This window comes from Eleutherodactylus coqui, chromosome 12, assembly GCF_035609145.1.
Source record: "Eleutherodactylus coqui strain aEleCoq1 chromosome 12, aEleCoq1.hap1, whole genome shotgun sequence".
NCBI lineage: Eukaryota > Metazoa > Chordata > Amphibia > Anura > Eleutherodactylidae > Eleutherodactylus > Eleutherodactylus coqui.
The window spans coordinates 64,868,869-64,886,880 of record NC_089848.1 but is presented as its reverse complement, the minus strand read 5'-3'; the positions used below and the strand labels follow the sequence as shown (position 1 = coordinate 64,886,880).

Here is an 18,012-nt window from a genome sequence, read left to right as displayed (position 1 = left end):
GGATTGGTCGGGCAATTGATGTGAATAGGTCTGTTGGCATTGCAAGGAGTGGGATCTGCAGTGATTTCTTGACAAATCTGAACTAAAGTCAACATGTTAAACATGCAGTGAGTTGGGCTAATGTAAAGTTCGGCATAAAAAAAAAAAAAAAAAGATCTACCAAGTTTGACTTGACATTGACACCAGTACGCCACTAGGGGGCACCGGCGGTACAGAAGATGAGGGAGGCTTTTCTGCTCAGTTCCCCGATTTATTTATTTTTACATAGTGTAACAAGAGTATAATTCCAGATAAAGTTGTTCCCAGAAAGTGGTCATACCTTAAAAGGGGTTGTCAGAGTTGTAACATCTCAGTACAATCCCTTCGCCGTGCACTTAGAAATAGAGATAGTCAACTCTCCCCAATTGATTCCTGAGCTTTCTTATTGGCTGCAGCCCCTGTATCATCCCTTAAACAGGGCAGCTGCAAACACAGACAGAAGTAGTGGACTGAGCAGCGGCAGAGAAGACAGCAGGAGCGGGGAGAGGTAAAGATATTTGTTGTTACGGCATGGGAAGGGGTTTTCCTGCGAGGTTATAACTCAGACAGCGCCTTTACTGTAAAAGGTTGGTAGTGAAAAGTATCCCCACCATTCGACATCACGTGTACAAATCAATACTCAGATTTATCAATAGTGTCATAAAATGTAGCATTTAATGTAACTCCAAACTTTTGATGCAAGTTAATACCCCTAGTCATGCCCTTTTTGCCCCATTATGGTTAATCTTTCAAAACTTGTGCAACTTACCTGGCTTGCATAAAAGTGGCCTGTTATTTTAACAACCACTTGATCATTTTCATCGGGTGTTTGATCACGGGGAACAACAACTTCTGCACTTGTTAGATTTTGAAGCTCATTGACCTGTAACCAGATAGATTTTTAGGATGAAGATATTTTTTTTACATGGTATACAGACAGAAAAGATATACCTCAATTTCTTGGGGAATGTTTGTGCAAGATCTGGATGATGACTGATACAGAGCTTCAAAACCCTGTATGACCTTAGCCTGGGTTCTCACATGCCGGATTCCCAGCGGAAATCTCGCAGTTTGGCCGCAGCGAAAAACCGCAAGATTTCCACTGGGAGAAGCGCTGCTTCAAAACCCGCGGCACTTAGCCGCGGGTTTTGAAGTGGCCTGGCCGCTTGCCCTTCCGCTGCAGCTGGCGCTCCCATAGAGGAGCGGAGAGCGCTGCCGCAGCGGAAGAGGTAAAAATAATGTGCATGCTGCGGCCGGCTTCTGCAGGCATTGCCGCGGCGGATTTGCCGTCCCGTGTGGACAAGATTTCTGAGAAATGAAGGGATTAGCGGCCGCAGGCGGATTTGCCGCAGCAAATCCGCCCCGTGTGAACCCAGCCTTAAAGTTAAAAGATCTGGACAGATAATTGGCCAAAATAAAATAAGCAATATTCACCTGTTTCCCAAAAATAAAACCTACCCCGATTTTCAGGGGGGTGCGTGCAATATAGGTCCTACCCCGAAAATAAGCCTTAGCTACACTCACCTAGCAGTTCAGGTCCCCCACATTGGGCTGCCGCGCTCCTGCAGGCTTCCGTTGCCTGAGCCAATTTAAGCCGGTGCCCGATGAACCAATCACAGCCATTTATTGAATGACATCATTGAACGGTTGCAATTGGTTCAGGAGCACCGCCTCAACCAATGAAAGCAGGCACTCGATGAACTAATCAGAGCAATCGCTTCCTGAAGGCGGGATATTCAAGCCCCGTCAGCAGCAAAAGATGCTCCATCGGCATTGACGACTGCACAGAAGCCTTCCGGAGTGGTGCAGCCCAACAGGAGGGACCCGAAGGGCAACTGCTAGGTGAGTATTGCTTACTTAACTGTAGCCCATTCCCAGCCCAGAACTTTTTATCAACTCTCAGTAGACCCTTTTATAAAGTGCTTCTCCTTTGATCTACATAAGTGTTTCTCAACTCCAGTCCTCAGGGACCACCAACAGGTCATGTTTTCAGAATATCCTATAGTAAGAACACCTGTGGCAATGTCTGAGGCACCGACAATAATTACATCACCTGTGCGACACTGAGGAAATCCTGAAAACATGAGCTGTTGGGGTACCTTGAGGACTGGAATTGAGAAATACTGACCTACATCATCAGCTTCTTTCTATGGGACGGAAGACTGCCAAGCATATAGATTTCCGCCCCTGCCATAGAAGTGAATGAAGCACGTACAGGGTCCATTCACATGGGGCATTCGGAATGCACAGATATTGGAATTGCTGCGGATCCCAGCAGTCAGACACCCAGTGATTTAAAGCTTCTCCCCTATACTGGAGATAAATATCCCCATAGTGTTCTAGGGTAGACAGTTTAAGCTCTCCCACAAGTCCCCACTTCCTGAATAATCATAATCTTTATTTGCATAGCACCAACTTACTCCGCAGCGCTGAACGTAGTTTCATTACACCTCAAGCAATAAGTAAACTTCCTACTAAAATCCAACACTACACTAAGGACGCTAACAGAAGTGTGTATTTTGGCTGCATTTATGCATTTGTAATATGGCCAAGTGTCCCGGACTAACTGCGGGTTTCCTGACCCAAACTTAGAGCAACCTAGGAATCTCCGATGTTCGTAGCTCGGGTCAGAGTACCCGCAGTCAGGCTGGTACGCTAGTCTGTATTATGGATGCATAAGCGCTCGGCTTTTCACCGGCCTTCGAAGAACCAGGTGTGCTCCAGTCAGCTGCAGGACCTGCACTTCTCCTGTACAAATACTGCTGGTGGAAAGCGCATTTAACCCTTTCCAATCCAATTTGTATCCTGGTTTTCCTAGGAGGCTTACTCGTTTCCTGCCATTATACAACGGCGCTATATGCTGGCTAAAGCCAGTACTGCATGAGGTGACACGTTGGATAGGCTCCGACAGCAGAGAGGCTGGAAATATACAGTAAGAAAACCCCGACGGCCGCCTTCCAACATTGGAGCTGTTCAGCCTTAAATCATAATGTCTTTAGACGTCAGAAAGTGGATTGGAAAGGGTTAAGAATAGCCCGCAGGATAGGAGTTTGTTGTGATATCACAGTATATATGATCATGGCCTCCTGCACACGGGCCAAAATTCCGCGGCAGGATTTCCCGCATAATTTCTGCCTGTGCCCGCTGCCATAGGATTGCATTAGATAATGCAATCCTATGCAGACAGTCGCAATTTGACCGCGTAAAAACTTGTGCGGTAAACAAATTGCAACATGTCCTATTTCTGTGCGAGCCTTGCAAAGGGATCCAATCCGGCCGTGGGCAGGCAGCCAAAAGCAGTAATAAATCTATATGCAACAGTATGGTTTCAAGAAAAAAAAAAAAAAAACAACTCATGAAGTTACAGTGGCTAGGAACTTTTACTGCAGCCCTGAATGAACTCAACCACGTGGACTCAAGCAGTGACCACAGTTGAAGACTTCTCAGTTATTATGCCATGCCACCTTTAAAGCCCCTTTTATACGATCACGCAAATCACTAGTCAGATGGAGCGGTGCAGTGTAAACACATGCAGTGGAAGAACAATGAGCAATAAATCCATGATCGGATCTTTCCTGTAGATTATCGTTGGTCTGCCGCTGCATCATTCCATATAAACAGGCCATTGTTTACCTATGAAGAACAACCTGTCTACTATGAATGGAGGTGAGCGGTTCGGAACAATCTGTCCCGCTCTACCGCCATTCACTGACTGATGATCGCTCCTGTGTAAAAGCACAGGCGACGATCACTGGGACAACTGAAGTGACCGACCGTCGTCCCATGTAAAAAGAGACCCAACACGTCACCATAGCCTGCGAAAACTTCAGTAGATGGACAAACATCTCATTCAGACTGAGGTGAATAAAAAGGCAAATTAATTTAATAATTACAATTCTCCCCACCAACCTCCTCGCCTCACTGCACATTCACAAAACACTTAATGAGTTATGAATTAATGGGCAGCTCTGAGAACCTAAATCATAAAGTTTGGCTTGGACAATCAACGTTCACATCTGGGGGAAGGGTTTGGTTTTTTGAATTTTTTTACCCCCTCATCTTTTTTTTCCAGTTAGTTTATGATGCACAAAATATTCTAAAATATTCTATAGGCTTTTCTGAGAATGTGTTAACCCTAGGAGTGCTGATAGATCAATTTTCAAGATGAGGAGAAATGATTGAGCAGGAATAGATCTACATTTGCACCCACATCTCTTGCAATGAGAGTGTATATATAAACTTATGAGGGGGAAGAAAAAAAAAAAAAATTCAGAAAGACAAATCTTAGTCATTATTACAGTAAGGGGGCTGCACACAGACGGATTTGCATTGTGGAATCTGGAGCGGGTGTCCACCTCTGGATTCCACAGCAAATAGACCATAGAATGCTATGGAAAAGCTATTTTTCCAGCCCATGAGCGGAAATTTGCGATTTTTCACCTGCGGGGGAAAAAACCAAAACGGAAATCACAGCATGCTATATTTTCAAGCGGATTCCATGAGGACAGCTTCCTATGAAGTCAATTGAAGCCATCCAACCCGCGAGCCTTCCACAAACATCATTGCGGAAAGGTCGCAGGACTAGTGTCGTCGCCTAGCAATGGTGCGGCATAATCAGTACTACGCATGTGCGCCGGCCAGCACGTCCGCAGCACAGATAAGACGACTGCGGACAGGTAAGCGGGGGTCACCGGCCGGGGCAGAATCCGACCCGTTTGTGTGCAGTCAGCCTAATCCTTGAAACAGATGCAAGATAGAAATGATTATTAACATTGACGATTTATATTCAGGTTTACCACATACAGTTTTGCCTCCTTTGCCGATAACACGTCCAGCAGCATATGATGGCACTTTAATATGAGCTTCCAGTTTAACTTCTTCCTTAGGTCCGAAGAAGTTTTCTTCTTTAAGTTTACCATAGATCCTTCCTTGAGCCTAAATATAAAAAGTTAAAAACATTTAGCTGTCAAGGTCAGCAATGACTGCATCATCTGCAGGGTTAAACGGTGTACAGGAGTGATTAGGTGAGCAAGTCCTCATCATTTCACTCCTTTTCTGAGTAAAAACCCATGTGTGACAATCAGAGAGCAAATATGCTCTCCGATTGATTGGAGTAGGAGGAATGGGGGTAATAACATGAACAAAAATTCACATCACCCCTCCTCTGTGACAGGGAGGTATTCGGGAGAATCACAATTGTTTGCTGCAGGCTTGGTCCCGCCTTCCTCACACACACAGAAGAGTGACAACTATAAAATCAGTACTCCCAACTCCACTTCAAACGGTCTGTAATTCCAACAACAGCCATTTGTTTTGGACAAACATAGCTCATTCTACTTTATTTATGATGCCCCTTTCCTGCAGAACGAACGGAGGCCGTCCTACTGCTGGAATTGGGGAAGGGAAGGGGGGGTGGAGGGGGTTAAAGGCAAAGTCTCACTTTTCATACACATTTCTAAGGGGTGATCTCCTGACGCAATGCCATGTTAATAGAAAATGAGCTTTTGATAGAGAGCTGAAGCACACTCTTCACTTGGTATTTGTCCAAAGTTTGTAATGTCAGCGTTTTTAATCTGGGATTTTGAAGTCATGTGATTGTCTAGACCAAAAGCTGGTTACCATTCAGAGACGTCACAAAAAAAAAACAAAAAACGCAGCACAACTTCAAGAAAGTCATATTAAAACAACAGAAGTGGGGTGAAAAATGACATTGTTCCTTTCTAGTATGCTTGAGTTACACATTACTTTCAAATGAGACGTATGATTACTTTAAAGCAGATTTGTCATCAGACAGGTCCACTTTCACATTAGCCAAAGCAGTAAAAGGACTATGCTGTTTAGCTAATAGAAGCAATGGACCTACACGGGGCTCCTCGTTTAGAAGCCTGGTGTATTCATGGAGAGTACAGCGGACTCAAGCTTTGTATCTGGTGTATTCTTTGATTGCCTTCATTAGTCAGTCCAATCATGCAATATTCCTGCATGTTCTGAAATAGACACTCAAACACAAATATACATGGCTTACTTTGAATTGGGCTTCTGGTGGTCCTGTGATGATCACCATCCTCAGTTTGGCATCTGGTCCTTCCGCTGGAGCAATCTGAAAGTAACACAGCCTTAAGCAAAGTTGTTAACAAAACTATGGGTAGAAGAGAAATAGTACTCAACGATCCCGTACCTTTATGGAGGCTCCAGCAAAACGTGAAAGCTGTTTTATGTGTTGTCCTTGCTTGCCAATAATTGCTCCTACAGCCAATGCTGGTATGAAAAGATGAACTGTTTCAGACTCTGGTTGTTGCTAAGGGGAAGAGAGTTAAAGAATTCTATCAATACTTCGAAGTACTGGAGCGGGCTACACTGTTTAGTACCTCTGAGCGCAATACTGTATTTTAAACTATTATATATGTCAGACAAAAGGGGATAACCCAGTTACTATATTATATTGTATGTATTAGTTCTTACCCCAAAAGGTGGATAGGAAGTGGAGGTCGTGGGTGAAGACACCCCAACTGAAGGAGGTGGCATGCCTGAAGAAGAAGGTGGGAATAAACCCAATGCATTCAGGTTTAACCCAGGGATCAAGTGAGCTTGTAGCTGTAGGGAATAAGACACAAATGGAAGGTTTTAAAGCTTCAAAGTAACTATTTAAAAATACTCATGCGGTTGCATTTGCACTGGTTTCCAATTGAGGTCAATGTCAAAAAGAACAGGACTTGGTGCAACTTTAATTTTCTCTTGGCAACATTGGTTCCTATACAAGCAGCCAAGCCATTGTTTCTTATCATTTAGGTAATTAAGGTACATTGCTCCTCTTGCAAACTATCATGTAAACGTTTTTCTAATAAGGGATTGTGTTGGCTCAGCAAGAAAAAAAAAAAATTCCAGTTTTTCAAAGCAGATTCCAACAATGTGGTGACCTGATACTTGGTCAATAAAAATGGGTCTAAGGGCTAAGTTTATCGCTCAGTCCAGAAACGATTTAAGCAAGGGCAGTCCTCAAAAAGTAATGGTGTATTGGTAAACAAGCAGAAGGTATAACTGGGATTTCTAGGGGGTTCTTGCACATTGAACCCCCCACAAAACACAAGGGACAGTCCCATCTATTTGACACCCTTCTATACAGACTGATTTATACCGTACCCCTGGAGCGTGGGAACGTTATTCTTTGAGCAACCTATCTCAATCCAGAAACTGAAGCATTCTTCTCCAACTGTACTTTCAGATTTCAAAAGAATCCAAGTGATCCAGTATAAGGCCTCGTTCACGCGGGTGACAAAGTTAAGCAATTTTCACGTGTTGCGACAATGCTATAAAAACACATGTATGAAAAGCCCATGAGTTCCTCCACATTCTCAATGTTTTGTAGCATGTGACATTGGGAGTCAAAAACCTTGTGGACTTCGCAATATGCATGCGAGTTGTGAGGTTTTGTGGCCCACGTTTCCCTATGGAGCCTTCCTCTCTGTTGCGTTGCATGAAAACACGTTTTTTGTACAGTGCGATGCACTAGCTGCATAAAAAAAAAAACAAAACCAAAAAAAACACAAAAACAAACGACACACACATCTAGAAGCACTGTCCGGCTCCACTGCACGTCTTCTCCCTGGGTGCTGTGACACTTCAGCCAATCAGAGGCAGGGCTTCCTGGAGGCGGGGATTTTCCAATCCCTGGCCAGAAGAGATGCTGAAGACAACTGCCAGGGACCAGGAAGAAGACATGCAGCAGAGCCGGACAGCGCTTCTAGGTGAAACATTTTATTTTTTTGCTTCTTTTTGCAGCTAGGGCTTATTTTCAGGGTAGGGCTTTAATTTCAAGCCTCTCCCGCCCCAAAAATCCTCACAAGTGGTGCTACAAAATTGCGCCACTTTGTAATACCACAAAACTGTGGACTACCGATGCAATATCGCTGCCATTTTTCTTGTGGTGATCTTATGTCGCTCGTGTGAAGGAGGCCTAAAGGTAAGAGGTAAAAATCTCAAGTAACTTTATTATTAGAACATGTAAAAACCCAGCAGACATCAAAGGTGTTGTACCACTTCAAGCTGTTTTTCTGCAGGAAGCAGACCATACACCATGGCCCAAGTAGGTACTGCAGGCTTATAATTACTGAAGTGAATGGGACTCAGGCTGCAGTACCAAACCAGGCCACTGCACAATGTACAGTGCTGTCCATTTCCTGCAGGAAAGCAGCTTAAAGTGGGACAACCCCTTTAACGCATTAAATAGGAACGCTTATGTTTGACAATTATGTTGTAGCTCCTAAACACAAACTCTCAACCTACAACATCTCATCACAAATGAGTTACAAGGCAACAGCTTCAAGGTTTTGTGATCATATGATCAGCAGGTCATTCCTTGTTATGAACATTCACAAGAGACGCTGGTTTGATGGTCAAGTACTACTACATGGTTTCACAAGAAATGTTAATCAAGCGATCGAAGGAATGAATCAAACCTCTCGTGATTTAAACAGAAAAAAAAAAAGAAGTCACAGTAAAGCATGACTGGGATTATCAGTTGTTGCTAGAGTCACAGATGTCCTTCATAAATATTCATGTTCTGCCATGTCTTAATCACGTAGTGTGAGTTAAGTTGTTCAAAACATGCAAGGGTTCCAATTTTGTTCCTCAATGTTTGGTGGGTTTTAACATGTAGTAATAAAGTTACTTGAGATTTTACATTTTATCTCTGTGCTGATCACCTTGATTCTTTTGAGGACTCCTCTTTTGCAGGAAGTTCTTAACATTCATATCAAAGTTGGAAGAACTTTTTGGAAAAGGTCACTTTAAACATGTAGATTTTTAAATTTTTTTTGTCTCCAACTACAAACCACATAACTCAGTTGCCTTAATTCCATTTTTAGAAATTACGTAACAAAAAAAATTTCCCCAAATCCTTAGCGCTTAATGGGTGTGATACCACACAAATCCGTCATACATAATAATCAGCTATGTTTTCTGACTGATAAGGGGCAGTAACTAACAAAAGTTCATAATACCCCTCCACTGAAATAGGCAGAAGAATTAGGGGGTTTTTTGCCACCTGCATGTCCCATTGCCCACCTCTTGCTTTGCACATAGACTGAAGTAACAGCTGTAAATTTAGTATTCCTGTTCAAAACTTCAAATGCCTGTAGCTCCAGTTAGGTTACAGCCAAAGACACATTGTTGGTCTTATTTTAAGCCAAGAGTCTTGGCCATTTGAAGCAAAAGAGCTCAAGGTAACCAGTGGGGAAGAGGGGTTAAAAAGTGGAGGTTTTTTTTTGTTTGTTTCTTTTTAAGGGCTGGCAAATTCGAAAGAGAAAGGCAGTAAAAAAAAATGAAGGGGCTGCCCTGCTGAACAACCAATTGCTAAAAAGATCTGGCTGTTGCAACCCTAGGCAGACCACTAACACTGCAGGACAGCCACAAAACTCCCAACACAAGAAAAAAACTGAAATAAACACAAACAACCAAGCATGCAAAGCCCATCACAGTGGCCCTCTAATCAGGTGTTAGGGAGGGTCCTACTCAAGCATTCTAAAACTGTATGTTTATGAGCTACTTCAAACAAACCTATATAAATTTGCGCACGTCTCAATGTAACTTTGTGCACTGAATGAGGGTTTTTTTGCGTGCAGATTGGGGTATTTTGCTCGGCAAAGATGCATCGGTGGAAATTGCTAAATTAATAAGTTCCAGATGTGTTTCTTCCCAGCAGAATTATCCAGCATATCACGCATCTCCTTGCCTATTGCACGAACATTTGCGAACCCCCTATTGACTTGCACGGGGACCTTTGGTGCACAGCTAAATGGAGCATTCTTCAGGTTTTTTGCGCAACCGAAAGGCAAGTGAAAACTACGGAAAGGTGAACAAACCCATTGAAATCAATGGGCTATATTCTCTGCGTACTGCGCACGTAAATTTTAGCTCTTTTGTTGAATTTTTTTTTTTTGTAATCTGAGCTTCTCCCCCCCCCCCCCCTTCTCAAAAATTTTACAATTGCAAAAAAAAAAAAAGGCTTTAAGAAGGAAATTCGGTGCAGACACAACCCCCCAAACAAACAAAAAAAATAAATAAAGAGCGCACAAACCCCAGAAACAAATTGTTATGTGGTCTTCCATTTCCTAGAGCAGTTTTAAAAAAGGAAGATGCATAATAACTAGAGGAGAAGAATGAGGGAGCACATTATGGAATTACACTCCTAAACAAAGGGCCGAGTAGAATTCCTACACATGGTTACGCTTAATTGGCTACGTATGAATCACAAAGCAAAACAAAAAGATAGTCGAACTGTGATTAAGAGAAACAATACAGTCAAAATGATTCATATAATGTACATAACACCAGTTCACCCAGAGACAGCTAAGAGTATACTTCTAGAAGGAGCTTGTCAAAGAAGGGGTTAAAGAGCATTTCTGCAGCAAGATTAAAGCTCTACCAAGTCCTAGAGAATCTGAAACATCATTCCATTCAGGTTGGATCATTTCCGTTCCAGCTTCATGCTAAACTCTGTACAATGTTATAGGAATACATTCCCACCTCCCACCCACCCAGATCCCACCGAACAATCACTTACATTCATAGCCGCAATATCATTTTCGTAGGACTCCCTAATTTTTTTCATTATTTCTTCCTCAGCTTTGGCACATGCCTCAATGCTGCCTTTTACTGTAATAGTCCGTTCAGGATTATACAGTGTCAAGTCCTGAAGTCTATGGCCATAAATAGAAAAAAAATAGTTAGGGAGTACCCCATTAGAGAAAAAAATAAAGAAAAAAAAGCAGCTCGTCTGGGTTTGATGAACTTACGGAGATATTGTGATTTTTGTATCCGTGTCCTGCTCAATTTTCTTTAGGTTTCTTCCTTCCTTACCGATAAGACGTCCAACAAAGTTATTATGTGCTAGTATTTTTAAGGGAATTTCTTCTGTGCTAAAAAATATCAAGTGGTTCAAAGTTAGAACAATCGGCATTTCTGAAAAGTATCATTTTTAAGTGATTTACTTGGTTATGAAGGGTTGATTCTTTACATCAATTTCTTTTCTATACCTAAAAAAAACACTTCATTCTTTACTACTGTGACCATGTAGGCCAGCATGACAAGCGGTCACTACAAGCTTCCTTGCTGATTTACATGGAGAATCATTCGTGCCTTTAGGTCCCTGCGTTTTCAGTTTGGAAAACTTTACATTTTTAGATGAAGAACATGTTGATTCAAAGTTGTTCAGGATTCATACAGTTTTACCTTGATCTAGGTTTCTGATGCATCAAGTAGGCCTCTATTGTGGGCTCCAAAAGTCAGGCCGGCTGCACGCAAACGGATTTCAGTTACGGAATCCGCGATAGTCACCCAAGCGGAAGATCTGCAGTATTCCGCAACTATTGAAAAAAATAGAACATTCGCATGTCCGCTCAGATGAGCGAAAAGAGATTTCTGCAAATGGATTTAAAATTGCAGCATGTTCTATTTTTGTGCAGAATTCGCACAGACGGGTTCGATTGAAGTCAATGGAAGCCGTCCGACCCTCAGCCCATCTGCAGTTGATATAGCGGATAGGCCGTGGGGTACTACCTAAGTCATCGCCTTCTGACGGTGCGGGAAAAAAATATTTAAAAGAAAAAATTTGTACTACGCATGGCCGACAAGTGTCCACGGTCATCCGCAATGCAGTAAACAGAAGGTACGCTGTGGGCTCCCACAGGTGAAATCCGGATCGCCCATGTGCAGACAGCCTCATGTTGAAAAAAAGGTTTTGATCTTCTTTATCTAATTACACTGTCCAAAAAAAAATAAAAAAATCGCGCCCTTAGGAGGAGTTGTTTTGCTGGCAAACTCAGCAGATATGCAAATGATTAGAGATGTTGTGTGATTAGATGAACAGTCTTGTCACTTGAGATTCTAAAAGTGGTTCCACCACCCTTGGCCTATAAAAGTTTTTTTTTTTTTTTTTTTTTTTTAAGAGGCCACTTGTGTGTAGTGATCTTTTTCTGCTTGTGTAGAGCTCGACGACTGCTATCAAAGATATTTAGCTCAGTTAACAGTTTTTGAGAGGGGGCATATTATTGGGATGCAAGAAACTGTGTGGTTGTATAGGTATTTGCCCACATGGGCTGTTATGACCAAACTCAGGAGGTTCCGAGACCAGCAGGTGACAAGGCTTAGGATGCTTTTGACAGACCACCAGAAGAGAGGATCAACCGACAATCACGAGCAGCTCCAACTGTTTCATTGTCCACCATCCAGAGGAAAGTGGCACCAGCGTTGCAGGCCTTTGGGTTTTTCATAACCATTTACACAAGCGCTTGACTGAGCGGGCCATTACATACAACAGTTGGTCAACCCTAGTAGTGGTACAAGGAACAATAACAGCTCAGCTATATCTTCAGGACATCCTGCAGCCACATGTGTTGCCTTTCATGGCAGGGCTTCCAAGAGGCACTTTCCAACAGGAACACAGCAAGGGTGCCAAAGGAATGCCTCCACAGCATTACCACACTTCCGTGGCCTACTAGGTCGCCATATTTATTACCAATAGAACGTGTATGGGAACATCTGGGACACCAAATTCAACAGCCTACAAGTTCGCATAATCTAGGCTGAGTTACAGCAAACTTGAAAAGTGCTGTAGGATGCCATACAGAACCTGTATGCCTCCTTGGCCATCCTTATCACATCTTGTATCCAAGATAGAGGCAGTACGGTATTAGTGTATCTTGACATCACTGGAAGCTAGAGGTTTGACAGGAGGAACGCCCCTATCACACCCCTAGCACACGATTGGCTCAAGTTAGGAAGGGCCTAGCAGCCTGTGGAGACATTTCTGCCGGTGTGGATGGTTAAGCAGAGGGTTACAGTTCTTGTTAGACTTACATTATTACCTGTAAATGCTGCCATGTTACCGCTGTAACATGCCAGCATTTACATTTCATCATCTAAGCCTAAGAAGAACTGTAACCCTCAGCCTAACCATCCACAGCCGGCAGAAATGAATGCAGACAGTGCAACATCTCACCTCAGTACCGGCTGGCATTTAAGGCATCCATCCTACGCGTCCGCTGCCAATTCCTGGCAGTTGGCTGTAAGCGCCGTGCCGGCGGCCACATGTGTGCTCCGTGACGGCCGCTCACGCACTCCCAACTGGCAATCGGACGCTGCGCACCCCTTCTACACCGACACCGCGTTCGGACGCACGGAAACTTCCTTGCAGATGTGGGTGCACGGCTGCAGCGCTGGCCGCCGCTGTATCCCTTTTTCAAGACATCTTTAGTGGCCTTCCAGCACCTGCTGTCTAAGAGGCTGTTAAGCCAATCAGCATCAGGGGGCGTCACCCCGTCAATCTTGGAATTCCTGGTGGCGTCAAGATACACTAATACCAGGCAGTACAACAGGGTACTAGAGCCTCCATGCCCACCCATATCACATCTTTTATTCCAGCTAGAGACAGTACAACAGGGTACTAGAGCCTCCATGCCCCCGGTTTCATATCTTGTATCCAAGGTAGAGGCTGTACAACAGGGTACTAGAGCCTCCATGCCCACCCGAATCACATCTTGCATCCAAGCTAGAGGCGGTACGACAGGGTATTAGAGCATCCCTACAAGGGGTCAGTTTTCCGCAATTATCCTTTTTTCCTGCTATCACCTTTATCAATGCTACACCTATAGATTTAAAAAAAAAAAAAAGTTTCATTCAATTCCGACAACTCATTCTAGGCGCTTGATTTTCTTTTTTTATAACGAGTGCATTTACTTAAGTGCAACACCACAAATAAAAATAAAAACACACCACAAACACCCCACTTCCCACCAGTCTGAATTTCCTTTCAATAGTAGAGAATATTGTAGATCACCAATTTATGCCCTTTACTTACAACTTGGTATCCTGAGCTTCCTTCTGCATAATCTCCATTATTATTTTACAAGCTGTTGAACAGCCTTCTGGAGTTGAGTGAATGGTAATTGGTTTCTCTGCCGCGCCAGCATTTTCTTTACGGTGAATATCAATTCTGTGAGGAAGGAATGTGGTAGATTTTAGTTTCACATTGCATTTACCGAATAGTACTACAGTATAGAACAAGCTTACTGGTCACCAGAGCATGATAGAGGCCTTTGGATTCAACCAATGAAGCGGTTCCCTCTAAGTATGCATATTGGCATCCTGTTACGTGTGTCTGCATTACTGAATAGTTAAACTTACTTTGATTGGGTCTGTTTAGTAATGTTCCTGATAGTCGCGCCTTCTTTTCCAATTATCGCTCCTACAAATTGTGTAGGAACCAGCATACGTAGTGGAACCTCCGACTGAGGTTTAGGTCTCGCAGCAGCACCTGGTGAACCCTGCCTAGGAGGTCCCCTTTGTCCAAATCCACGTCTTCCTTGGGGTGGGTGTTGAGAGGGCTGGGGCTGTAGCTGCTGAGTGGGAGCTTGTTGTGCAGCCATCTCATCGGGAATGTACGTCACTTTGAGGGAATAGTTTTCAAGCTGATAGCCGTTCAGTTTTTCAAGCCCCCTAGTTATAGGGTGAGGAGTGGATAAGAAAAAGCGTCACAACACAACTTATTTTCAATAAAAGGTGAAACCACACACATTACATTACTATTGCATATGGAAGACACTGGCAACATTGCAAATAAAATTCTAATTTAACAGTATTATTGGTTATACAGTTCAACAAAAAAGGCAGTTGATTTTGGAGTCTTTTCTTCACCTATGGAATCTACGACAGGTGTAAATGCAAAACCCCTAAAACCTCTATGGTAGTAGTATAAGGGCGCATGCCCATAGGTGCACTTGAGATTACACAGTTCCAATTTTCACATTGGGGCATAACGGGTTTATTTTCTCATGTGTAGCCTGCACAAGTTTAGATCAGTCACAGCCACGGGCGGACTTGGCCATTGAACCAATCAGAAAAAATCTGGGTGGGCCGATGCTGGAGAAGACACTTTCTAAAGATTTTGCTGCATAAGTGACAAAATAAGATACTATACAGACACCTGATCCTCCCAGCCTCTGCAGATCATGTGGCCTCAGGACTAGACATAGCAATCGTGATCATGTGCAACACAGAAGTCAGTGTGGGGCCGCTGTCGTAGGATCTGTAGAGACCAGGAGGATCGACTCAGGTGAGTCTATGCATTTTTTATTTAATGCATGTAAGAGGCAAGTGGGATATTATCATCATTACTAGAAGTCAGCCATGGTGGACATTATTGCTAAAAAGTAACCCTGAGGGGCAGTACTACTACTACTAGAAAGGGGTGGGGCAGGAGGGGCATTACCACCACAAAGGAGGCCATGAGGGGAATTACTGAGTATGGGCATACAAAGGGTCACTGAAGGTGGTAATAACTGTGTGGGGCCTAAAGGGAGAACAAAAAACAGATACTATTATGCATTACTACTATCTGGGGCACTATGGATGGGAAGATTGTATACAAGGTGTGAAAATAGAAGGCAGGTGGCTGGAAAACTGAGGAGTCAAAGATGTCCGTGTGTCAAATTCTGCAGAGACAAGTTGTGACCGGGAGAAGTCATGATTGCAGTCTGGGCCAGAGGCAGAAAAGGGAAAGTGAACTAACTCAGAGAGGAGATGTTACCTGTGATCACTAGAAGTGTACTGTACTCATTTATACAGTCTGAAGAGTACTTGTGTACGGTTACAATGAACTGGTAAACTGGTATCTACCGTGCTATGGTTACTTAATGGGGTTAATATTGGTTTTTGTTTACATTTTTTAACACCACTATGGGAGGTATTTGGTCACAGTCTGGTCCTCATAGTATTATTGGCAATACCAATCTTTGTAGCAGTCTTTGTTTAGTGACAGTATGGTGATTTTAATCACTATGCGGTAATATATGGTCATGGTATGTCAGCATTATTTATTTGGCCCTTATCTAGTGTTATTACTGGTAATGTCAGTCTTGGTCTAGTGGGTTTTGTACAAAGAGTGCCAGGTAATATTAGTGTCCCTCCCCCTTCTCTGGGTTCCAGGACAAAGTTTTGTACACTTTAGCAGCATTTCGCCATATGCTTTACAACAGCTTTATGGGCTGTAGAGATAGTGGACAGGAAGGGGCGCACTGACTTCTATGTGAGCATTCTGTGCCTGCTCTTATCTGTGTGCGCAGAGGTCACTGTGCAGGGAGGGGAGAAGGCCAGTTGTGATTATCTTCTGTGGCCAGTTATGATTATCTACTAGACCCTCTTATCTACACTGGATATATAAAAAGTCTACACATGTTAAAATGTTATCTTTTTGTCAAGTTAAGAAACCCGACAAAAAATGATTGCAGCTTTATTTCCACCTTCAATGTGACCCGTTATTTGTACAATTCCATTAAAAGACAAGATGAAGTTTTCTAGGGTGGAAAAACTAAATCCTAAAATAATGTGGTTGCATAGCTGTGAACACCCTCTTATACTTGGGGTGTGTAGTTGTGTTCAGGATCAGCCAATCACATTTAAACCAATGATATACAGTAATCAGTACATGGCTGCCATTATGTAAAGGGATTCGGATTTCCACCATATAAAAGAGTTTTGCTCTTCTAGTCGGATTTTCCTAACATTTCTTAGTTGCATTTCTCAGCAAAAGCCGTAAAGCGCTTACAGCACATCAAAGGGATCTGATTGTTGAAAGGTATCAGTCAGGAGAAGATGACTAAAACATTTCCAAGACATTACATATTTCATGGAACACAGTGAAGACGTCATCAGGAAGTGGAATAAATTTGGCACAACAGTGACATTACCAAGAACTGGACATCCCTCAAAAGCTCATGAAAAGGGTAGTAGAAAATTGGTCTGGGAGGCTGCCAAGAGGCCTACAGCAACATTAAAGGAGCTGCAGGAATTCCTGGCAAGTACTGGTTGTGTAGTACATGTGACAACCACCTTTTGAGCATTCTTCATATGTTTGGGCTGTGGGGTAGGGTGGGAAGACTGAAGCCTTTTCTAACGAAAAAGCATCTAAGCCTGGCTAGGTTTTGCCAAAACCTACATAGAGCTGGCCAAAAGTATGTGTGAGAACGTGTTATGTCTGATGAGACCAAGGTTGAGTTTTTTGGCCATAAATTCAAAAAAGTATTTTTGGTGCAAAGCCAACACTGCGCATCACCAATTCATAGTGAAGCATGGTGGAGGCAGCATTATACTTTGGGGACCTTGCTGCTGAAACTCAGGCTTTAGTCAGGTTGGAGGAAATTATGAACAGTTCCAAATAGTCCATTTTGGCACAAAACCTTCCGGTCTCTGCTAAAAAGCTGAAGATGAATTTCACCTTTCAGCATGACAACGACCCAAAGTATACCTCCAAAAATCAACAAAAGAATGGCTTTGCCAGAAGATGATCAAAGTTTTAAAATGGCCCAGCCAGAGCCCAGACCCCAAATCCCATTGAAAAGTTGTGTTTGACCTGAAGAGGGCAGTAGCCCTCGCATTCTGACAGATTGAGAAGAGTGGGCAAAGTTATGATGTGCTATGCTGATAGAATTCAGTCTTTTTGAGTAGGTGTCCATCATAAAGGCAAAGGGTGCATAAGCAAAGTATTCGTTTTAGAGTATATCTATGCAATCACATTTGTGTTTTTGTTTTTTTTATTTGTCCACCCTAAAATGATTTCAGTATGCTTTTCAATTGAATTGTACAGATAATGGGTTACACTGAAGGTGGAAATAAATCTGAAAGGATTCATCTTTGTTGGATTTTCTTTTTTTTTTTTTAACATGACAAAAATATGGTATTTTAAGCAGGAGGAGTGTGGAGACTTTATATCCACCTTTCATTGTAATCCTGCCTGCAATAATGAGACCTACTGAAAATCTTTCTATACAGAACAGGAAGTGTCAGATTGAGTTTAGTGGTCAGCGTGAAAACTGCAGGATATTAGGCTTTAATATACATTGTGATGTATTAACACCCCCCCCCCCCCCCCCACACACAAAAAAATTCTGATACATGTGCAACATAAAAACTTCTACAACAGGTCATTCTTTGGAAGGTGAG

The 18,012-nt window shown here is 42.8% G+C and overlaps 1 protein-coding gene and 1 long non-coding RNA gene across 3 annotated transcripts in view; one reads left to right on the top strand and one right to left on the bottom strand.

Annotated features, from left to right (window-relative positions):
* The window catches only part of IGF2BP3 (insulin like growth factor 2 mRNA binding protein 3), a 112,803-nt gene that overhangs the window by 3,352 nt on the left and 91,439 nt on the right, over positions 1 to 18,012 (bottom strand). For both annotated transcript variants that reach the window (XM_066585668.1, XM_066585669.1), the window contains exons 6-14: positions 14,200 to 14,511; positions 13,874 to 14,008; positions 10,812 to 10,934; positions 10,580 to 10,715; positions 6,481 to 6,612; positions 6,197 to 6,316; positions 6,044 to 6,118; positions 4,822 to 4,953; positions 788 to 901 (exon numbers count right to left, since the gene is read on the bottom strand). In XM_066585668.1, the coding sequence (XP_066441765.1) occupies positions 788 to 901; positions 4,822 to 4,953; positions 6,044 to 6,118; positions 6,197 to 6,316; positions 6,481 to 6,612; positions 10,580 to 10,715; positions 10,812 to 10,934; positions 13,874 to 14,008; positions 14,200 to 14,511 (1,279 nt within the window). The remainder of the gene's footprint in view (positions 1 to 787; positions 902 to 4,821; positions 4,954 to 6,043; positions 6,119 to 6,196; positions 6,317 to 6,480; positions 6,613 to 10,579; positions 10,716 to 10,811; positions 10,935 to 13,873; positions 14,009 to 14,199; positions 14,512 to 18,012) is intronic.
* Positions 14,988 to 18,012, top strand: part of LOC136587151 (uncharacterized) — a 66,287-nt gene continuing 63,262 nt past the window's right edge. The window contains exon 1 of the long non-coding RNA XR_010787428.1: positions 14,988 to 15,127. This is a non-coding gene — a long non-coding RNA (uncharacterized lncRNA). The remainder of the gene's footprint in view (positions 15,128 to 18,012) is intronic.